The sequence below is a fragment of the Oryza brachyantha genome, chromosome 4 (assembly GCF_000231095.2).
Source record: "Oryza brachyantha chromosome 4, ObraRS2, whole genome shotgun sequence".
Lineage (NCBI taxonomy): Eukaryota > Viridiplantae > Streptophyta > Magnoliopsida > Poales > Poaceae > Oryza > Oryza brachyantha.
The window spans coordinates 18,866,329-18,888,476 of NC_023166.2; the positions used below are offsets into that span (position 1 = coordinate 18,866,329).

Here is a 22,148-nt window from a genome sequence, read left to right on the forward strand (position 1 = left end):
AAAGGAACAGTAGAGTATAATATCAGGTTCATGCTTTGTCAGATGCATACAAATAAGTTCAGCAAACAGATTAATTTAGAGTGTGCGGTCATTGAAAGAATTCTTCAACTTAGCAACTTTGTACTCCTAGCAGTAGTAGCTGCTTAGAATAGCACTTCCATTTATAATTATGTTTGCTGGAAAACAAAGTAAGAGAATGCAAGATAAGTTTTCCTTAGAAAAGGAGAATGCATTGACTGTGTGCATCTTACTTATACAGAAAGCGGAAGTGGTCTTCGAGTGATTGTATCACATTAATGTAATCATCTGAGATCAATAAAAGTTTCCTTTATCTAAAAAAGAAAAAGAGAGAATGCAAGATAAGTTCCAGTAAACATGAGTTGTTCTCCACATAGCTTTTTCAGTTTTTCTATGGCGTGAGGTTTACCAGGCTGAGACGAGGACCAATTCAAGGCCGTGTAACCTATAGAGTTCTGAAAATTGATGAATCAAGGTGAATCATTCTGCAAGAAATGTTTATTTCAGGAAGGGGTAGAATTTGAATTCCTTCTTTGCTTGTGAGAACTATTTCCATAAACTCATATATAGAGAGCGGGTATCGCTTTATCGGTGAAAATGGATCTTACCTGAAGTGGCATTGAATAGTCAGGCTCTGGGATGTAATCTCACTCAAGAGGCCTCCACTAGAGTTTTAGTTTACGTCAAGCCCTTACAAAGATTGAGAAAATCAATGCACATAAGCCATCGGAAACCAGTATATGAAAATGTTCAGTTTAATTTTCCATTCTTAAATGTTTCCCCTAGTATGGTATGTTTTCCATTCACATCGATATTAGGCAATCTAAAGGCATTCCTGTTCCTGGAACTGACTAGAGAATGCTAATACCCTAACACTAAAGTCGCGAGACAATCACATGTGGGCTTATATGAGCTACCACAGGCCACAGCAGCCATCAGCATGGAGAATTCATACAAGAGTCCAGCATTAACTTGCACAACAGAGCAAGCGCGAATGGTCAAGTTAGGATAATAAGTAGTTCTTATGAAAGAAACCAGGACAAAATAAATGAACAAAAAACAGTAAGCACCATTGTGTACAGCTAGGAACATGAGGTACAAAAGTAAGCATTCAATCATCACATCAGCATAGTTCATAAGTGTAACCACATACTCAAAGCCGAAAGCACTAACATACTGAAACTTAAACATATCACTGTACTTGTAGACAAGCGTCATTCTAACATGACTAATTAACCAAGATGTGACGAAAAGTTGAAAGCTGGGTAGAAATAATGTCATTAATAACAAAATGTGGATAGGTATTAAGCAGCTCCTAGTAGGTAAATACTCAAATTGATTGCAACATTTGCACCTCAACAAAAAACTTTTACTAGCAATTATGCCAAGAAGATGCACATGATTCAATAACAATACGTCATGGAGATCAATGTCAACCAGACACTGCATAAATGGAACAGTAATATCAGTTGATTATATGTAAAATCCTACTGCTTAGAGCAACACCAATGTATATTATCAACATGGGTATTAGCGTGGGACCTAGTAACAGGCGGCAGTAGGAGGAGACCCCATCCACAATGTTTATCTCGGTGAGGGGCAGTAAGGTGGGGTCTACAGGTTAAAAAAAATCAGCGCTCAGTTCCTTCGCGCGAGTTCTAGCCAGATCGATCCCCGATTCCTCTCTCGTTGTTTCCACCGGCACAGCAATCTCCTTCTCCGCCGCCGTAAAATCCTCTCCTACTCTGCCACGGTGCCACTGGCCGGCGCCGGCAACCCCTCCGTCCCCACTATCCATCCGGCAATCCGCTCCCCCTCCCCCAAAATCGACGGCACAAACCCCTCCGTCCCTCCACCGATGTCGGGTTCCTCTCCGCCACCCAACCCCGCAATCCCCTCTATCCGACGTCGCAAATCCTTCCTACTCTGCAATCAGGCGACACTTTCCCCTTCATCCATTGCCGCTATCCCCGCTGCCTGACGCTGCAAGCCACCTCCCTTATGGCGGACTGGTGCTTCAGCCCGACCGGAGACTGAGGAGGTCATCTTCTCTGGTGTGTGATCAGCTTGGGCTTCATATCCTCCTGCGAAGATCCGCGACGGAGCTGCAAGAGACCAACTGTAAGGCCAACTAACCCCTATGCTTGTGATTTAAGTAATAGAATAGCGTATGTGGTTGCATGATAAATATTGTACCATGCACCTCTCTTTTGATGTTGCATATGTTCTTTTTTCTAGTTCAGTTTATGAGAATCGGAGTTGCTATAACTATGTGGATAGGTTTTTTGTTTAATCACGGTCGGAGTTGCTATAATTGTGTGGATATATTTTTTTTGTTTAATCACGGACAGTTGTTTTACCGTTTGATCTGTGTTATGGTTCGTGCTTCTATCCAAGTAAAGAACACAACACTAGTTTTCCCCACTTTATAAGAGCCCTGCATATAGCAGTTTAAAACAGGTAGCTACATTAACCTTCTATATCAGGAACATATGTAGCTAGCACTAACCTTTTATGTTCTTGCTAAATATTATGTTGCAGAAAATTTAATTTAACTCTTTTGCCATCCAAAATATATCTATTTGCTATGTTGCCGGCCTGTTAACAGCAACCGACTGTTTTTTTTTCTCAAAAATACAAGCTACATGATGATGAGATATAATTATGTTTAATTCTTGCAACACTAATCGAAAGTAAGCATCGGAGTTCGATTAATCTGAAAACTTCAACAATATTCGATATAGCTAGCGGAGTATATGTTTGTCTGGGCTCTAGCTGATTATCGTTTCTCGATCAGCTAGCTGCAGGGGAGTATACTTGACACCAGTGCATTTGTGTTAGTGTAAGTAAGCCTGTTGCTATGCATCAACGCAGTTGTTTCGTGTTTAATTTTTTTCAGGAAAAAGGAACCACATTTTGCCTCTCTATTGGTAGTTTTGCTCTCCTATTTTCTTCAGGCTACTAGCTGTATACAGAACATATATATAGTTCTTCAGAAATAAAAGGCAATCCATTTTTGTAGGTATTGCAAGATAACTAGTGTACATAGTCCCTATTAGAATACGTATCTGATAAAAAGTAATACATTTGACATACAAATACAAGTACTTCTGGAAGCAAACATTTAGATTCTAAATTGGTAAAGACAAATCAAACTAGTAAAATACAAGGTTGATATGGAACTATTAAAATCTAATCTTATTGTTGCTGACCACTAAATTTCTGCCACACGTGCTCTATCAAATCTCCCTTCAGACGCCGATGTGTTTGTCGGTCATGGATAGCCTTGTTTTGCTCTAAAACCTCTTGAAATCCATATATTGGTCCATGGTCAAGCCCTGTCATTTGAGGAGAATACTGCCCTTGTTCATATGTATTGTCATCCGGTATATCATATGAACCTCTCTCATCCTCAACTATCATGTTGTGCAAAATAATGCATGCATACATTATATCTGCAAGCTCTTCCCTTTCCCAAATACGCGCCGGGTGACGTATGATGGCCCAACGTTTTTGCAAAACCCCAAAGGCTCTTTCCACATCTTTTCTTGCTGATTCTTGACGCTGCGCATATAATTTGTGCTTAGCACTTTGGGGCCTGGTGATTGATTTGGCAAATGCAGCCCACTCCGGATAAATTCCATCAGCTAAATAGTATCCCATGTTATATTGTGTACCATTGATGGTAAACTGAACAGGAGGTGCTCTTCCTTGTATCATTTCAGTGAATAATGGGGACTGGTCCAACACATTAATATCATTGTTTGAACCAGCAGCACCAAAGAAAGCATGCCAAATCCATAAATCTAAAGAAGCAACTGCTTCAAGCATAATAGTGGGTACTCCATAGTCGCCACGTGTGAATTGGCCCTTCCATGCAACTGGACAACTTTGCCATTCCCAATGCATGCAGTCAATACTCCCCAACATCCCAGGAAATCCATGCGCCTCTCCAAATTGAAGTAAACGTTGAATATCCTCTGCGGTAGGCCTGCGCAAATATTGTTCACCAAATAAATGCCGCACACCTTGAACAAAATTTATCATGCACTCCATTGCTGTACTTTCTGCAACCCCAAAGGTCTCATCCATAAGATCAGCCGGTGTACCATATGCCAACATTCGCATGGCAGCGGTGCATTTTTGCAATGGTGATAGACCCACCTTACCAAATGCATCTCGCCTTAGACGAAAATATGGAGACCAAACACCAAGAGCTTGTACAATGCGCAAAAAAATATGCCTTCTCATGCGAAATCTCCTCCGAAACTGATCATCTGTGTACAATGGACTCTCAGAAAAATATTTAGCAAATAATCTGTTGTGGTCCTCTTCATGATCTCTACTAATGTACCTCCTTGTGTAGCCCCCCGGCTGATTAGAGCAACCAGCTAGGTGAGCCATCAATCTCGCTTCAAGTTGAGCTTCCAACCGAGCTTCAAGCTGAGCTTCCATAGGGTCATTAATTTCTTCCCATGTCATATCTTCAAGCTTCTCACTAGTGATGGACTCATCGGAATGACTAGAATTATCTTGTGACTCAGTGGACATCTTTTTTGAAGATGAGTTGCTATGTTGGTAAGAAACTGAAGGAAAGGAAGGGGAATGTTGTCTTCCTGAAGTGCATGTCTTATTTATATATGGTTCATCCTGCTAGCTATGTGTAACATTGATGCATTGCTTTTGCTTCCATTGCAACAGCTAGTTTCCAACAGCTAGATTTTGAACAGCCATGTCTTTCTTTTTGGATGTATTCCAACAGCTAAATTTTAGACAATTGTGTCTTGCTTTTTGGATGTATTCCAACAGCTAGATTTTAAACAACCATGTCTTGCTTTTTGGATGTATTCCAACAGCTAGATTTTAAACAACCATACCTTCCTTTTCTATCTATTCAAACCACCATATTATAAAATGTTGTGCTAATTATTATCAATGTATATTTTTCTGCAGGCTGCTAAAGAAACGATTTGCTGTTGTTATGGGACAAATCAGAGACTACAGAGCAGAAGGTTCAGACATATTATTATTGTGGACAAATATTATCACTTCATATGCCTTCTCACTAGTGAAATATTACATTCATCGTTCACTGAGTTCACAATACAACAATTACTTGCCCTACAAACCTATCACATGTCTAAATATTACTAGCAAGTTAAACTTAATGAAACAGTGACACACTAAGTACTAGGGGTTCAAACATAACTTAGGGATCTTTTATTCTTCTGCAAGTTCTGTAGCTAGCTTTTCGAGGACAGCTTCATGCCTCTTAAGTTTTGCATCACTAAAATTAGCAGTGTCTTTGTCCAACAACTTTAAATATGTCTGATACTTCTCTATCCTAGTTTGTTCCTTCTTTGCTTCCGCTGATTTGGTGGTTGCTTCTGCAGATTTCAGCACTGCTTCTGCTCTCAATTTTACAGCTTCGTTGAAGAGAACAAAATCTTGAGATGGCTGGTCCCCCAAAGGAGACGGTGCAGGTTTTTTTCCCTTCCCTTTAAGCTTGGCTTTGGCTTTTTTCTGCCCTTCAGGACGCTTCTCTTTTTGGCTGGTCTCCTCCTCAGTTTCTTGGTTGGATGATGATGTATATGCACCAGATTCAGAAATCTTAGTCCTCTTGTTATTGCTGTCCTCTTTAAGTATCCGTCGCCATTTTGGTTGATCCTTTAATTCTCTCCACATATACTCTAATGTGAAAGTTTTATCATTGTTTTCCGATTTATATAATGCATGAGCTTTCTCCATGATCATATCATCAGAGAATCCACTGCTCCAGGTTCTTCTAGCTCGAGAATAAGCTCCACAAAATTTTGCAATGTCCTTCTTAACACCACCCCAATGTGCCTTGCATTGCACGACTGTCCTTTTGCGGTTATTGCTAGATGTATTACTGTTGTACTCTGCAGCAACCTCCCTCCAATAGTATTCTCTCTTCTTGTCATTGCCATTTATAGAATCTAGTGAGTTATTCAACCAAGAGCTGAGGAGTCGTAAGTTTTCTTCTTCGGTCCAGTTGACGCGTGTCCCTCTTCTCCCTGTCTCCTGGCTACTGTCACTTGACTCTTCGATGTTAACCAAATTGTTCTCTTCCTGTCTTGCAGGGCACTGAGAGGCTGATTCGGATCCATGAGATGAGGCGGACCCAACAACTTGATTTGGTGAGTGCATCCAACTTTCTTGAGGACGAATACCTTGAAAACTTATTGGTGCAGATTGTAACCAGCTTGCTTGCTGCTGAAAACCTTGAAAGTTTGGAGGAGAACTACCATATAGGTGATAGTTGGCTGGAGGACCAAAAGGGTTGAATGTTTGGAAATTAGGTGGTGAGGCTTGGGTAAAATGTGGGGATTGGGGAAATTGTGATTGGGAGAAAGTTGAGGGGAATTGAGTAGGAGGGGAGTTTTGGCTAGAATGTTGGCTTGGGGAGCCTTGGTTTAACAAGTTCATGGAACCTCTCTTGGAGGGATCCATCTCAGGCCCTCAGCTAGTGAAACATTTTGTGAAACTTTGCTAGCTGAGGGCCTGAGATGGATCCCTCCAAGATTTTGTGAAACATTGTGGATGGGGTCTCCTCCTACTGCCGCCTGTTACTAGGTCCCACGCTAATACCCATGTTGATAATATACATTGGTGTTGCTCTTAGTGCTTACCATCACGATAAATTATAAAGTGAACAAGATGCACAAATGGAAATACATGAAAGAAGCCAAGTAGCATGTACCATCGGCTCTTATTGTCTTCTATTAGCAGTACCCTTCAAGTCTGGATTCACCACTCCATACAGAATAAAACAGTATGGACACAGTAAACTAAATAAAGAAAGTAGAAATGGTTGGTCCGCAACCGAATCATTTTCCAATTCAACAGCGGAACATCATTATGGATACAAGTCATAGATGGTTTACAGCAATCCATAATTCAAACATGGTAAGAAAAACACTATACCAACTCACACATTGCCTGGAAGTTAGAATTAGAAGAGTGGCAGGTTGATCGCTATGGATGAAAACACTGGTAGTAGCTGCAGCTGGAGACGATCCATGTTAATCAGTATTCACTGAGCAAATGAGCCTAGCTGAAACATCGGTCACACATTAAAAAGACAATATCATTGTAACGGAGCAAGAGTTTTGAATTACCATGAATATGCTGCCAATCATTCCATGTAAAATTATCACAAGACACTATGGGCTGCAAATGAACTGATAACTAACGTATTTTCATAATATTAACACAATGAAGGAGACTGGGGACTGATATGCTATTAAGAGCATAGATAATGTAAAAGACAAACATGACTAATGATTTTGGTTACTACTAGCAGTTACAACTTACAACCACACAAGCATACTAGGATCAAAGTCAGACAAGATGGTAGATTCCAAACAAAATTATTTGCAGTCATTGTGGACAAATAACTTTCAATTTCTGCAGTACCACCTCCCCTTGATTACTTTCAATTCACAGAGCATCCAACAAATCATGTAAGAACACCCAATCATATTACAACTCTTTTCTGCACTTTTCGCATTTTTCTAGCAAATCAAAGCAGAAGTATTCTATTTTTGTCTTTGTTTTCACATGGAGATCCCTACAACCAAACAAGGAAAAAGACTGTAAACCACAAAACTATCGAATCAAGTGCGAACTAGATCCCAAATCTACAGGTCTACCACAACAAACACATCACGACGCGCCCTTCTAGTGAGCGGCGACCACCATGTCCGGCGAGCTGAGGAACTCCATGGCCACCTCGACGGGCAGGTTCGGGCTCGGCGGCGGCGGTGGCGCGAAGAGCATCACCCCCTTCGCCGCCGCGAGCTTCTTCCGCTGGGGGCACCGCGGCGCGAGGAGCCTCGACACGGGCACGAAGTACGGCGCGACCGCGCCGCCCCCGGCCGCCGCAACTGGAGGAGGAGGTGGAGACGACGGGGCCGTCGGGGACGAAGGCGACGCGGGTGGGGCGAGGCGGGAGGCGGTGGTGGTGGGCATCCGGCGCCGGAGCCTGGCGTCGCGGAGGCGGGCGAGCGCGCCGGGGCGGAGGAAGCGGTGGTGGTCGACGAGGCCCGTGGCGGCGGCCGACGGGGAGCGGGACTTGCGGGTGGCTGCCATGTGGGCCCGAGGTGTCGGTGAGGGCGGGACGAGGAAGCCGCGGTTCGATGGAGGCGGAGCGAGCGGGCGTGAGGGGTATTTGAAGGGGTTAGGGTTGGGCGGGGCGCGCGAGCTTTAGGAGGGAAAAAAAGGATAGGGCCAAAATTATCCGCTTCTCCCGCCTTCGGTGCTCGTGACCCGTTTACACTATGACGTGTGGGTTATGTGGGTCCTACATGGCGGTGGGATAGACGGCGCGTGGTGACGTGGTGGGAGTTTTGAAACGAGCCGGCGGCCGGCGGCGGATGGCGCGTGACGTGACGGTCGCGGCCGTGTGGGCCGGGTTCGAGAGAAGAATCCATTTATTTATGGGCCAGATTCTTCAAGATTTTGGTCCAGAACCATCCGGCTGATGTGCTATTCAAGCTGGGCCGGCTTTGCCAATGCCAGCCCAAATTTGGCTGCGCACACAGATTCTCCTGTCCGGTTATCCATTTTATGCCGATGTTTGCAACGCATCCAATTCTTCCACCTTTCTGCTGCTTGCAATTCTTGCATTTCCATTTGTCTTCTTTTTTAGGACATTGTTACATATTGCTTCTTTTTAACGACTTATTATAGCACCATGCAGGAACATCTTTTAACACAAACAAAACAGGATGATGGCGATGGAGTACTCTAGCAGCAGCGCAGCATGGGGGTTCTGGAAGATAATGTGAGAGGCTAAAACAGTAATATGACTGAACACTGCTGCTTCTTTATGTCTATATTATACATCATAATGGATCTCACAGTAGTCAGTAGCCTATCAAATGGAATCTTATGTTCCCAGGACTACAGTGAGATACAGAAGCAGCACTGCTCCAGCAGGCCCACAAAGGCCAACCTGATCTTTTTTTTCTTCAGTACTGTAGTGCATACATTACAAGTTACCCTAAAAACAAGAGAAATGAAGCATGGAAATACACTTGAGATTATTCCTTGATTATAAATTCTAGGCTTACAATGTTTCACTATTTGGTCGTGGCAGCTCTAGATCTTCTGCTTGAGCACTTGCCGGAGCTGGACCTTCTGGCTCTCCATCCGTGCCTCCATGAGCTTTGACTTCAGGCTGTGCTTCTGGGACGTCCGCGGGTACTCCATACAGCCCTTGAAGCTTCGGTTGAATTGCATGCTCATTGAATCCGGTGAGCTCCATTGCCCTACGCTCGGCGAGCTGAGGCCTATTTCTTGAATGCCGCTGTCAATGGTGGAATGGGTCCCAACCGATAGACGAACATTTGATGATCTTCCATTGATCGTCTCCACATCTTTCTTGCAGACTTCGTTGCTCTTCGGGCGAGACGACTTCCAGAGCTTTGATAAGGCTGACTCTTTCTTCTTGGGTTGGTTCATGTTTGTCAGGTATACATCAGTCGAATCATCCTTCAGTTTCTCAGCTTCCTTGTACTCAAAACCATTTCTGCTCGTCCATGACATGTTTCCGTCACAGATCTTGTTGACTGACGGTTCACTTCCATCTGGTGAACCGCTTGAACCATGCATATCCTCGTGGCTTATTGTTTCCCAGCTACTGCCATCTTCAGTTTCACTTTCATTGCGAGGGCTCTTGCTTGAGTACACCTTGGATGTCTTTTCCAGGAATATATCAGTCATTGGGCTAGCCTCTTCGATTTCTGATTCACACATAGCAGAGCTGTTCTTGTAGCACGGTTCAATCTCCTTTATTACAGGTTCTTCGCTTGGACGCAGCTCTTCAAAAATAGAAAATACGTCTTCGGACTGTGGCGGTGGCTCGTATCTGAATTCAATATCTTGTGCTCTCACAGATTTGATCGCCTGTATTATGTTCTCTGCTTCTTCCACAACCATAATATCTCCTCTAGCACAACTGCATGCAGCAATAAAAGCCTCAGCATCCTGTTGCAGTTTGCTCAGTTGTGTGTATTTGGCATCAAGAGTGAGCTTCGCATCAACTAGCTTCATCTGCACCCGTTCCTCACGCCAAACCTCAGCCATCTGTAGCATCTTCCGCTCCTCATCAACCTCCTCTCTCAGCTTCATGGAATCATGTTTCAAGGCTTCAATCTCGGCTTTGTCTTCCTCCACCTCCCTTGCCAGTTCATTGCACACCTCCTCAGTGAGCTCGCGTGCTTTCCTCTCATTATCATATTCTTGCAATAGCTGTTTTGCTGACATCTTAGCCTCCTTCAACTCATTGACAAGCTTCAAGTTAATCATCTCTAGGCGTCTCCTGTTTTTCTTCTCGTGGTCAAGGTCCGCCTTCATATCTTCAAGAATTGCACGCACTTTCTCATGCTCTCTACTTCGCCAAGCTGCTTTCTCCTCTGCAAGTTTCTTGAACAAATGGTCGAGTTTCTTCTTAGCTGCACGTCGCTCAGTTTCCAGCTCATTTACCCGATCACGTGCTTGCTGGAGCTCCATCTGCAGGTTAGCAACATAAGCTGCATCTTGCTGTTCGTTGAGAAGATTTAATTGGCTAGCTATCAAATATGCATCATGTGCTTCCATTCCTTCTAAGTTCTCTGGCTCCCATTTTGTTGCCTTCTCCATAGTGGTAACTGGTAGCACAGCTGTAGCAGCATGAAGCTGTACCTGCAGAATTAATCCATCAATGATCTTACAGGATGGTGCAGGTAAAAGTATTTGGAGGTGTTAGCCTCACCTTATGGAGCTCTCCACTCTTTCGCTCCAAAACAGAAATGGGGCTTGAAATCTCATTCTTAAGGGTCTTGTGATGACCCAAGTTGTTCTGCTTAATAAGCTGGACTTGTAGATGTCTTGGGATATGCTGTCACGAAGGCACATGCACAAATAAGTTACAAGAAAAAAAGGATTCACCATATTGTAGCAAATCCATCCAGAAAGCAGCTCACTCCCCCACCCCCACCCCCACCCCCCAAAAAAAATAAGTTACCAAATCTGTATAAACCCATCTTGCTGTTTACCACTGTGGCTATTCCATGCAAGAAGGTGAATAGTCCAGAGACATCATCCAAAACACAGAGAATCCAAAGGGGCCCAAACTATCATCACAGGCAGACCCCTTTAAAACATAAACATATACACTGAACCTAAAGTCCAACCTACATGGCCACATCTGTAGCGTTCATAACATCGATCTCATTTGTTGGCTAGGATTCCCCATCAGGCCTAAGGTTCAAAGTTCAAAAATCATTTGATGGGGCTAGGATAGTATCCAATTGGATGAGACAAGGAGCTATGGTCAGCTAGTGGCTTACATGGGACCACATAGCTGAACCCAGCTCGCATATGTTTGTTCCTGCACGGCACGAGAGTTCAATCATTTGGTTCATCGGATGCCTCTAAACCAATCAATCTATGCAAAATCTAAACTACAAACCATGCACTTCCAACACACCATTTGATCCGTAAAACGGAAATAAACTACCATTTTCACCAACGGAAGTGCTAAACCAAAAGGACAATGCATTTGTAGTTGCACGGGCATGGAGGATCCAATGACTGGGGCCCGACCAGGTTCACATGAGGGGATCCGGGAGCAGAAAATGCAACTGCCCTTTTTGGATCAGTGAATTTATGTGACAAGGATCACGGCCATCACCCAATGGCTCAGCACGGCAGCTCCCCGTAAATGTCCATGCTTCTGAGCGACGCATCCTGCATTAGGACGATCACTGAATGCGTCGATGCTACAGCTGAGTGGCTGACACCAGTACTGCTAACACTTCAATGAGGAGAATGGATTAAAGGATTTGACTACGGCAGGCGAGTTAAGGCAAAGATAAGCAGATATAGCTAACAAACAGATGGTAAAATACTACATGGTGTAATGAAGAAATCGCCCAGAAGGACTCCGAAATGTTTGCGTGAGATCTGTGCATCTCACCAACGAATGAGTGAGCTTTGACCGCGAATATTGGCATTTCGGAAGAAATGCAGCCAAAGTTTTGCGTTCGTTTTTTCCTTGATTTAAGCTTAAATAACATGATAGTCAAACAAATCTATCAAGAAGCAGCGAAAAATGCATGCTTTATTAGCTGAACTGAACTACGGAGGTTCATGAACGTTGCAGCATTCAGTTCTTACCCAAAAAAACGACATTCAGCAAAACAGCTCAACGAAAAAGCACACGAATCACGAGCTTGAAGCGAGCACAACAACGTATATTCATTGGGGAAAAAATCAAAAACGAAGGGGGGGAGGGTTTAAGCTGCCGTGCACGTACCTCGAGACTGACGCGAACCCCCCTCTCCCCGCTCCCCGAGGCGCCCCCGGCCACCGCCTCCGGCGGCCGCAGCCGCCACACTCCAGCCGCGAGTCTCCTCACCGACACGTCCCGCGGCGCCGCCTTCTCCGCCTGACCCCCCGCCGGTCCCTCGCCGCCACCCTTCCCCGCCCCGCTACTCCCCACGTCCCACTTGAGCAGCGGCGTCGCGGGCCCGCTCCGCCGCGCACCTCCTCCTCCTTGCCCAGCCCCAGACCCCGACGTCGTCTTCAGCGGGCGCCTCCGCAGCCGCCGCGGCGTCCGGACAGCAGCAGACGCCGCTCCCGCCGCCGCAGCAGCAGCAGGAGCAGCAGCGGCGGACCGGTGCTTGGAGCTCATCTGCGGCAACGACTGAGTGCGTGGCTCGGAGCAGCGCGCTCCGGCGGCGGCATCGGCGGGCGCCGGAGGAGGGGATGAGAGGAGACAGCGAGAGAGACGGGCACGCCGTGGAGCAGCGGAGGTGGTGGTGGGGAGAGAGACGTTGGGGGTGGCAAGTGGTGGAGGCGTTGGGAAACGGGAGGGTAAGCGGGGGCGGGGGTGGGGAGAAGTAAACTACAGGAGAGGAGATGAGAGGAGGGGAGGGGAGGGTGATGGTGGAAGGACGGATCTGGGCCTGGGCGCGGTTAACGTGGGTACGGTACGATGGGGGAGTTTTGGATGCGGTGATGCACGCACGGCTTTTGGTTTTGTTGTCTTGGGGTGGGCTGGTTTTCACCTCTCCTGGGGTTAACACTGCTGCAAAGGATCATCGAGAGGATATGTTATTAAGCAATATTGCAGGGATCTTGATTCACTCCGTTCTGTAGAACTTTTAATCCTATGATTTCATCTGAGCCGTATGACGCTGCCTGCACATCTAAAGATTCATTTAAGAAAATATATTGCGATGTGTGAGAGAGCAGTTTACCGGTTTTATTGTCAAAATTGACTTGGACTTTAGCATTATCTCAAAAGGACATATATTTGTTTATTAATACTTCTATCTAGACGATTGAACTCAATAATTTACTTATTTAAAAAAAACATTGTGACTACTACAATCACATTATAGTGTTATTTCCAACAAATTGCTTATGTAAATAAGTTATCATGTTTTACGCTACCCTGTTATGAAGCATTCGTGATCCAACAACACAATCAAGCTCAAACAAGCGGGGACATTTAACTTTTTGCTACTCTTACAAATGACAGATAACAGATTTGTCACTCGCTATATATGACATATGAGTCCTCATGTGTCTATGACTTGTGGGTCCAGTGGCAAATCTGTTATGACTAAATGTAAAAGTGGCAAAAGGTTAATTATTCCGTCTAGGGGCCAAGTGAAGGGTGATACTGTATAGTTTGTTATATGTAACCCTAGTCAAAACTAGTTTATCAATAACTTTGTCCTTGTGTTTCTAGTGACAATGAAAATTCCATCTTTGTATAAGAAAAAACTGTATATATAAATAGTATAATTTATATCGATGTTGTTAACCCGCTAGCGTATACATAAGAGTTGAATACAACAATTAAAAAATAATCTTACATGCTATCAACACAAGTTAACAAAAAACTTGTTATACACATGATGTTTCATTCGTGTAGAAAATATAGAGTTAGCAGAACAAGATCAAATTAAACCCCCAACCTAAACGGCGCGGCAATAGCCGTATTGGAGTGTAGACTATAACTAAATTTGATGTCCGATTAGATTCAACGAACATTTACTACTATCCACATTATAATTATAGTACAACGCTATAACATATTGATATGGACAATAGGTAGACGTGTATAAGTACTTTAATCTACCTATACAACTTTCAATAAATTTCTAGTTAAAAAACTTATAAATATATCAATAAGGTAAATAATTAAATTGTAATAACTTTAATATATCATAAATATAAATTAATAAAGACATTGGTTAGCATTAGCGCATGCATTTCATTTATCAGGTTGCGTATGACTACCCATCCCTATGCATGTTGATTATTTCCCTTCTCCAACACGAAGCTCAAATCGTATCCGATGGCTCAAAAAGTTAAAAGTTTTCCATTCATGTTAATTGTGGTGTAGCATTTTCGAAATACTTTCGTACGCCTAATTTATACCTACAAATAAGAAAATTAACCACGAAATTACCATTTTTAACCGAGAGGTCCCTCCAAAACGGAGGGCAATAACGGAACAGCCGTCCCCAACCCCACACGTCCCCCGTTGAGCAACCCATCAATCAAAAAAACCCCAAATCCAAAGTTCCGCTAACCAACTCCAGATCCGAACACCCACCACACCACGCCACGCCACGGCCCGTCCGCCCGACCCGACAACAGCAACACCTCCACGTGGCGGCGTCCCGCACGAGCGCCGCGCTGTCCGGTGTCCGGACGCGAGCACCCCGCCCGGTGGCGCCCGCGCGGGGGAAAAAGGCATCCGAGGTCAGGAGCACGAGGGTACGGGGGGAGACCCCGCCACGTCGGACCGGGCGGGACCCGGGGGGCCCACCTATCAGAGGCGGGCGACGTGGATTCACGCGGTGGTGGGTCCCACCTGCATCGTGCGTCTCCTCTCTCCTCGCGCTTCGTCGTCCTCGTCCGTCCGTCCACGGCGGCCGCGGGAGCAGTAAAAAAATGGCTCTCCGGGAGGAAGACGACGACGAGGCCGTGCGCCCCTGCCGACGCACGCAGCAACACCGTGACTTTTTCCTCCTCTTTTTTTTGACAGCAGCGCTCTGGCTGTGGTTCTTCTGCAACAGTGGGGAGTGAATTCAAAATTTAAACCTTGGCGCAAAGGTGAAAAACGCATGAGATGAAATCAAACCCCATAGTGAACCGTGAGTTCTTCAGCTTTTTTTCTCTTCTTCGGGAGAAGGATCACCTCTCTTCAGGTTCTTTTTCCTTGCTCATGTGGATCCAATTCAATCCGCCAAGCGTGGAAGGCGAGAGACAGCTTGTTCATAAACAACAACGCCTTGTCTGGGATAAGGATCTATCAGGAGAGAATACAATGCTGCTGCTGCTGCTGCAGTATAGTAGCATCCGAGCTGCTTCTGTAGCATCCAATACAACTGCATGCTTGAGCCGACCGATAGATGGAAGATGAGTATTTTTAACTGTGGATTCTCTCGTGCTCGTGCTGCATCCATGTGGAGTAGTCGAATGCCCTACCGGATCTACTCCTAGGCGAGTATACATTAACACCTCCGAGGATCCCATCCATTTTATGATCTCAAAATCTATAATTTATAGTATTGTTTGTATTTATCCCAATGATAATAAATTGATACATATGTATATGAATAATATGGGTTAATTAATAGATGAATCTTAGCATAAAAAAATCTCACAATATCAAGGCTGTCCTTTCTTGGCAAATTTTTCTTTGATTTTTTATTATCTTTTACAATTACACTCACAATCACAGTTATTAAAAAATTGTACAAAAGTTTATCCTCTTATCTTAAAATATATTATCATCTTTGCTAATTTCACCATTTATACAATCAAATAACTAAAAAATATAAAATATTTTTTTATCTTCCATCATTGTTCGTTTAATATAGAAATATTTTTTATCTTTCGTTTTTCACACACACGTTTCTCAAACTGCTAAACGATGTATTTTTTATAAAAAAATTTATAGAAAAATTATTTTAAAAAATTATATTAACCTATTTTATATTTTTAATAATTAATAATTAATTAATCACATACTAACATATTAATACCTTTTTCTGCGCCGGATTAATTTATCCCCGTCCTTCCGAACACGGCCTGAGTAGATATTTGCCTCACTTGTTGTCGGCTCGGTGCCGACGAGGCGACTGCGAAGACGCGAGCAGTTCAGGTTAGGTCGCATCATTAGTGTTGGAGCGGCGTTTTGCTCCGTAATTATAGCTGCAGATCGATCGATCGGTCAAGGCGTGTATGTACGTAGTACGTGTATAGTCGTATAGTCTACTGTAGAAGTAACATGCCGGTGGTTGGCGACGCTTTGTTAATCTGGGGGTACGGTGGTTAGATCATGATTCGGGGACGGTGGTTGAGCTTATTACAGGGTGTGTAAAGGAGAGCCGTTTTTTTCTTGCAGGTGCAGCAATGCGTTTTCAGCTATGCATTGGTTTGGTTGTTGCGTATTCTTGGATTCCTTTTCCCTTATTTATGTTTATATCCTGTGTTGATGTTGCTCTGGATGCAAGCAGCTCGTCGGCGATTAATGAAGCAAAAAGCTCGAAACTTTCTGGAACACTGGCTGAGTAGTACGACTTTTTGTTTTCATATTTACTTATAAAATATTTAAAATTATGTTTTCGTTTTTTAGAAAACTCTCAAAGAGGCCTTCATATTTCGAACAACAGCACACTTTCTAAATACAGTATTTAAAAGGTAAAAAAAATCAAGTAGTACTCCTACAGAATCAAGAATTCGGCCTGCCGATGCGACAGACGTCACGGAACGTTGGCCCATTTTACCCCAAACAAATTTAAGTGGATTTGGGCAATTGGCCCATCCAGCCTTCGAGGCTTTTAGTTTTGAGAAACGAATATTCGCGAAAAAAAAAAGAGAGAGCAGTTTGAGGCTTTGAGCGGAAGAGACTCGAGACTCTTCGAATTCGTTCGATTCCCTCCACGAAATTTGCCAAAAGCAATTCTCCCGCCAAAGAGTGAATCCTTCGGCCAATTTTTGCCCCATCGGATCCTCATCCTGCGGCTCAGCCCCATACCAATTCCCCCCTCTCGAATCTCCGTCGCGCAACCCTAGCCTCATCACCGCCGCATCCGGCTCGCCGGCTTCCTCCCCTCCGCCGCCGCATTTCCCCCGCGGATCCAAGCCCTCCACCAAATCCCTCCCTCGGCGGCTGATGGACTTCACCGCGCCGTCGTTCTCCCTCGGCTCGGAGTTCGACTCCGATGGCGACTGCGGCGGCGGCGGCGACGAGCCCCAGGAGGGAGGACGCCGGGAGGAGCAGGAGCGGCGGCAGTATGAGGCTCCCGACGCGCCCTCATTCTCGCTCGGTATCGACTACGATGGCGATGGCGACGGTGGCGATGAGGTCCACCTCGCCGACGGAGACCACCGGGAGGGGCAGCGGTGGCGTTATGAGGCGCCCGATGCGCCGCCTTTCTCTCTCGGCATCGACTTCGGCGACGACGAGCCCGGCCTCCCCAACACGGACCGCCCCGAGGAGCAAGCGCGGCGGTATGAGGCGCCTGATGCACCCTCATTCTCCCTGGGATTAAACGACGATGACGATGATTTTCTCACCGGCGGCAGCCATCACGAGCAATCGCGTACCCAGGTGACGCCGCCGGCCCGCACCTCGCTCGGCACTGTTGAGGACGACGACGACGACGACTTCGTCCTCGCCGGTGGCCAGCAGCAAAAGCAACGGCTGCATGGAACCCTTGTCCCCAACCCGACACCACCGTCGGCAGAGACGGCTCGATTCAAGCGGCTGCGTAGAGGCCCTGCGCCTCCATCTGAAGCGCCAACACCACCTCCCCGTTGGGCACCAGCGCCGCTGAAGATGGAAGCGTCTCCCGTGGTGAGCTCGAAGATCGACTTGGGGGCTATTGGGAGCTTCGAGGATGAGATTGAGGATTTCACTGACGAGGAGAGACCCACGCGAGGTGAGGGAAACACCAACCCTTCTCTGTTGAACTTTTGCGCTTATCTTAATAGGTATCTGTTGCTTTTTCCTGAATCTAGTAGTACACACTTCTGGGAAATCAGCGAATTGTTTATTTATTTTCAAAAGGCTGAATTGGACAGCATAAGTTTAAGTAAAATACATTGAATGCTTGAAGAAACCATAACAGCACATAACAAAATGGCCACAAACACTCGCAGGCTGAAAACAGAGAGATAAGGTGATTTCTGTCTTGAGATATTTCCAGTGCTCGGATGTCACATGGCCCATTCTTGTAACATAAATCCAGTAGTCTACCATAAAACCAAACACTTAACAGATCTCCAAAAGCATAGTTCAGTTTACACTGAACAACCAATGTGAGCTATAACCAATTAGTCACACACAAACCTGTAGCTTCAGAAGCTAACTTCAGACAAGAAATCAACCGAGATATCCCAACCAGCCTTGCAGCCTGTGCACACAAATTATGCCTTTAGATTTGATGTATTTGTTGCTTGATTCTTGCTGGTATCTTCCGTTGAAGTAAAGTGGAAATATTTTTGTGTACAATTTCTGCTGGATGAGAAACTTAAGCCCCTTCAAATACCATGCCTCTTGTTGTTATGCTGGGTGTGTTCTCAGTATGATTCTATCACCTTGACGTAATTGTCTGTGTTCAATAAAAACTTCCCTTACCTTAAAAAAATGCCTCTTGTTGTCTGCCAAAGAGCCCCCAAAAGAGCTATTAGCTCATGTAGCGTAGTTTTTTTTCCTGTTTAGCTTCCCCATGCCTCATCTATTCTTTGGAAAAAAACAGCAATAAAGTTAGTTATCTCCACAGGTGTAGTGTATCCCTGAGTGTGTGACAACCACACTGAAAATTTGCATGGGGTATTGAAACAAAATAAAAGGTCAACAGTACCCAACCGTCCACACAATTTATAATGTGATTACTCATTCATCATATATGTGCTATATTAGTCTGCAGTTTGCTATTTTGTATATTTTAAGGAACTTTATTCATTTCGTTGTGCAAAACATTAACAGCTTCTTTGCTTGCAGACATGCCACCATCAGCTGGCAGTTGCATAACTTCAAGTAGCTCAAAATTCTCTCAAGCCAGCAACTCAAAGTTCTCTCTGATGAACCGTGGTGTACTCATGAGTCAATTAACAAATAAAACAAAGAAATTTACACATGTGCCTTGTTATTCAGCTTCAAAATCTTTGGAAGAAAGCTGCAGCAAGAAATTGCTCCCTAAGATAACATTGAGCCCGATGAGGAAAATCCATTTGCTCGATTCAGACAGTGACTTAGATGACAAGGATAGACCTAGCTTGCGGCCAAAGAGCAAATCACAAGCGGACACTGTTCTAGATAATACCAACGCTGAGATGCGTGTCAGTTGGGTGACACCTGCTCTTGATGAATTCTGCAACGAATATTTCAAATCTGTGAAAGAACAAAGACCTCAGCAGGAAAATGACAGTAGTTTTTGTGTTCCCAAAGCTATACGTTTTAACTATCCCGTTAGTGAAACTGGAGGACACTTCCAACATCAAGCCACTCCAAGTGGGGCTGCACTACATGACAATATTACAGATAGCCATCCTCCTGCAATGGATTATTTTTTCCACCATGACCCATTGGTTCGTGAGCTAGTCCGTGAAAGACTAGAGCATTTTGTTCCAATTGGGGTAGATAGCAGCAGAGGAAATGAGCAAGATGTCCAATACAGGTAATTGTGGTTCAAACATAAAAGAATCATAATCATTTTCCTGCAGTCCTCTGTGCAATGCCCTCACTAACTTTGGTTACTCTGTTTCCTTTTATAGGAGTCAGATCGACAGGTGTGCTTCTGCTAATGAGCGGTGGGTGACTCCAAACAAGAGAACATCTGTTGGAACTGAAATTGGCACAAGAAGAATAAACCCTAGTGGAATTTCTGGTTCTGGCCATTGGTTTACTGGAGAAGATGGAAAAAGGGTAAGCCCCCATGTTTGTTTGCATCACTCCTGTTAATTTTCCACAGAACAAAGTGCTATTGTCGCTTGTGTTATTTTTCAGAATAGAAACCGATCTACTCCCATCCTTTCTTTAGTATGCATTCATCATCTTTTGTCAAACAGATTATACCCTGGTGTCCATTAACCTTAAACATCCATGGTATTTAGGTCTACTAAGAGCACTCAATTTCAGCATATTATACCTTTTGTTCTTCCCCAAACCTTGCCAATAGAACCTACCTCTTACAGTGTTATCTTATTAAGCACCCCTTCTGGTAACTTGTAAAAAACATATTGTGTAAAGAGACACACATGATAACAGGAGCTATAAGGATCTCTTTGCCCCCATAAGACAAATGGATCTTTTTCCTAGAACCCAATCTCTTCCCAATATTTTTGCACCATTGGTTTTAATTTCTTCTTTCCTATTTTCCCCACTTATATATGTTATGGGAAATTGTCCCACTCTACAATGTAGCATAATAGTAAACCTCTTCTTAGTTTTATGTATTCATCACTTTGCTCTGTCGAATTCTGGCTACAGGTTTATGTCTCCAAAAATGGCCAGGAGTTGACTGGCAGGATTGCCTATCGACAATACAAAAAGGTGATATGCTTATTCATTTCTGATCGACTCTCCTAGCTTGCATAGCACTAGTTTCATGCATAATCTCAGCATAGTTTTAGAGTTATAGTTAAATAGGGGTGGATAATGAGCCAACTCGGCTCATCTGGGCTTGTTATCTAAACGAGTCAGTTTGGCTCGGCTCGCAGGCTTGTTTGTTAAGCTTGTTAGTCATGTTAACGAGCTATATCTCATTTAGATCACCTCTATAATTTTAGATTTACCATTTTTATTATATATTAATATAATAATATACACTAACTAATAAATAACTCACTAGATACAAATAGTGTAGATGTAATTATTTTTGTTAGCGAAGAAAACATGAAGCTCCTAATTTCCTAGTTTAGATGTAATTATGAGACTAAGCATTAGTTAAGAAGCCCCAAGTATATTAAGATATTTTTTAGTGGAAGTATATAGAGATATAATAATCTTAAGCTGCTCATTAAGCTCACGAGATAAAAACCTAGCTCGGTTCAATTCATTAACACTACGAGTTTGAACCGATCTGAGCCACGAGCTTCTAGTTTATTTTTTGTTCACCTCTATAGGTAATGGACTTATTTACCATCTAAGCATACGATGATTTACATAAGTTAGGCCGCGTTCGCCGACGCAGGTAAGTTAACTTATCTCTTTCATTTTCCGTGCGTACGCTTTCCAAACTACTAAATGGGAGTATTTTTTGCAAAAATTTTCTATAGGAAAGTTGTTTTAAAAAACCATATTAATCTATTTCATATTTTTTTAATAATTAATAATTAATTAATCATGTATTAATCTATTACTCCGTTACTTACCCCATCTCCTACCGAACGCGGCCTTAGGGATTTATATTGCCCTTGGCATGATTTTATTACCTTTTCTACGTGGTGGTTTGCCATCTGATCTGATAAATATGTCCTCCACAGGAAAGTGGTAAAGGATTTCGCCAAAAGAAGAAAAATTCAGCTGGAACTAAAGGTGGTTCCACTAGAGCAAAGAAAACAACTAAAGTGAAACAAGAAAAGCGTACATCAAAGAGGAAGCGCTGAATTCAAGTCGTGCTACCCTCGCTTTCACAGGCGGAAATGTAATTATTGTTCAGTTCAATTCATAGAGTTGTATGACATGGTTATGGCTGGAGAAAATAATCACCCAAAGCTTCAATGCTCTTTGATAAGGTGATTTGGGTGACTGGTTGGCTTGGTAATTGCTTTGTTACTGTTTTACAAATTAAGAATCGTGCTCGACGGCTCGTGGTTCTCTGACATAGCTCGGCGGAATTTTTGTCCCATCTTCATGAAACCATCGAAATGTACCACAAAAGCAGCAACACTTGACTACTGCTGGGCGAGCTTGGATTCGTTGGCAAATGGAACTCTCGCTGGAGCATGAGCCCCGTGAAGAAGACGACGGCCAGAGAGAATAGCGGCTGCATCGCTCTAATCTGCCAGCTTTGCCGCGCTCAACTGTGGTCCTCCAGTTTAGCGCTCTGCGCGTTGTTCTTCATTAGATGTCTAGACTAGATGAG

General features: G+C 43.9%; 5 protein-coding genes across 5 annotated transcripts; 1 reads left to right on the forward strand and 4 right to left on the reverse strand.

Moving 5' to 3' along the window:
• Window positions 1-3,051: 3,051 nt before the first annotated feature.
• On the reverse strand, window positions 3,052-4,587 carry LOC102711968 (protein ALP1-like). Its single transcript, XM_006652789.3, has one exon. It carries the CDS (start codon window positions 4,567-4,569, stop codon window positions 3,217-3,219), a length of 1,353 nt encoding a protein of 450 aa, XP_006652852.1. The 5' UTR covers window positions 4,570-4,587; the 3' UTR covers window positions 3,052-3,216.
• Window positions 4,588-5,060: 473 nt separating this feature from the next.
• LOC121054283 (glutathione S-transferase T2-like) lies at window positions 5,061-6,503 on the reverse strand. The gene has a single exon (XM_040523649.1). It carries the CDS (start codon window positions 6,490-6,492, stop codon window positions 5,239-5,241), a length of 1,254 nt encoding a protein of 417 aa, XP_040379583.1. The 5' UTR covers window positions 6,493-6,503; the 3' UTR covers window positions 5,061-5,238.
• A 932-nt stretch (window positions 6,504-7,435) lies between these two features.
• Window positions 7,436-8,172, reverse strand: LOC121054297 (wiskott-Aldrich syndrome protein family member 1-like). Its single transcript, XM_040523702.1, has one exon. It carries the CDS (start codon window positions 8,131-8,133, stop codon window positions 7,723-7,725), a length of 411 nt encoding a protein of 136 aa, XP_040379636.1. The 5' UTR covers window positions 8,134-8,172; the 3' UTR covers window positions 7,436-7,722.
• A 656-nt stretch (window positions 8,173-8,828) lies between these two features.
• On the reverse strand, window positions 8,829-12,897 carry LOC102712249. The gene is made up of 3 exons (XM_006652790.2): window positions 12,344-12,897; window positions 10,799-10,924; window positions 8,829-10,728 (listed from the first exon to the last, which is right to left on the reverse strand). The coding sequence occupies exons 1-3, from the start codon at window positions 12,719-12,721 to the stop codon at window positions 9,145-9,147; spliced, it is 2,088 nt and encodes a 695-aa protein (XP_006652853.2). The 5' UTR covers window positions 12,722-12,897; the 3' UTR covers window positions 8,829-9,144.
• Window positions 12,898-17,230: 4,333 nt separating this feature from the next.
• LOC102721447 lies at window positions 17,231-21,878 on the forward strand. The gene is made up of 5 exons (XM_040523249.1): window positions 17,231-17,999; window positions 19,064-19,739; window positions 19,837-19,987; window positions 20,552-20,614; window positions 21,547-21,878. Exons 1-5 carry the CDS (start codon window positions 17,231-17,233, stop codon window positions 21,667-21,669), a joined length of 1,782 nt encoding a protein of 593 aa, XP_040379183.1. The 3' UTR covers window positions 21,670-21,878.
• Window positions 21,879-22,148: the final 270 nt, after the last annotated feature.

Coding starts and splice junctions, on each gene's coding strand:
- LOC102711968 (XM_006652789.3), bottom strand. CDS start 4,569: ATGTCCACTGAGTCACAAGATAATTCTAGTCATTCCGATGAGTCCATC.
- LOC121054283 (XM_040523649.1), bottom strand. CDS start 6,492: ATGGATCCCTCCAAGAGAGGTTCCATGAACTTGTTAAACCAAGGCTCC.
- LOC121054297 (XM_040523702.1), bottom strand. CDS start 8,133: ATGGCAGCCACCCGCAAGTCCCGCTCCCCGTCGGCCGCCGCCACGGGC.
- LOC102712249 (XM_006652790.2), bottom strand. CDS start 12,721: ATGAGCTCCAAGCACCGGTCCGCCGCTGCTGCTCCTGCTGCTGCTGCG. Junction 10,925..12,343: donor GGGTTCGCGTCAGTCTCGAG/GTACGTGCACGG, acceptor CCTTCGTGACAG/CATATCCCAAGACATCTACA. Junction 10,729..10,798: donor AGAGTGGAGAGCTCCATAAG/GTGAGGCTAACA, acceptor TTAATTCTGCAG/GTACAGCTTCATGCTGCTAC.
- LOC102721447 (XM_040523249.1), top strand. CDS start 17,231: ATGGACTTCACCGCGCCGTCGTTCTCCCTCGGCTCGGAGTTCGACTCC. Junction 19,988..20,551: donor CTGGAGAAGATGGAAAAAGG/GTAAGCCCCCAT, acceptor TTCTGGCTACAG/GTTTATGTCTCCAAAAATGG. Junction 20,615..21,546: donor CCTATCGACAATACAAAAAG/GTGATATGCTTA, acceptor TGTCCTCCACAG/GAAAGTGGTAAAGGATTTCG.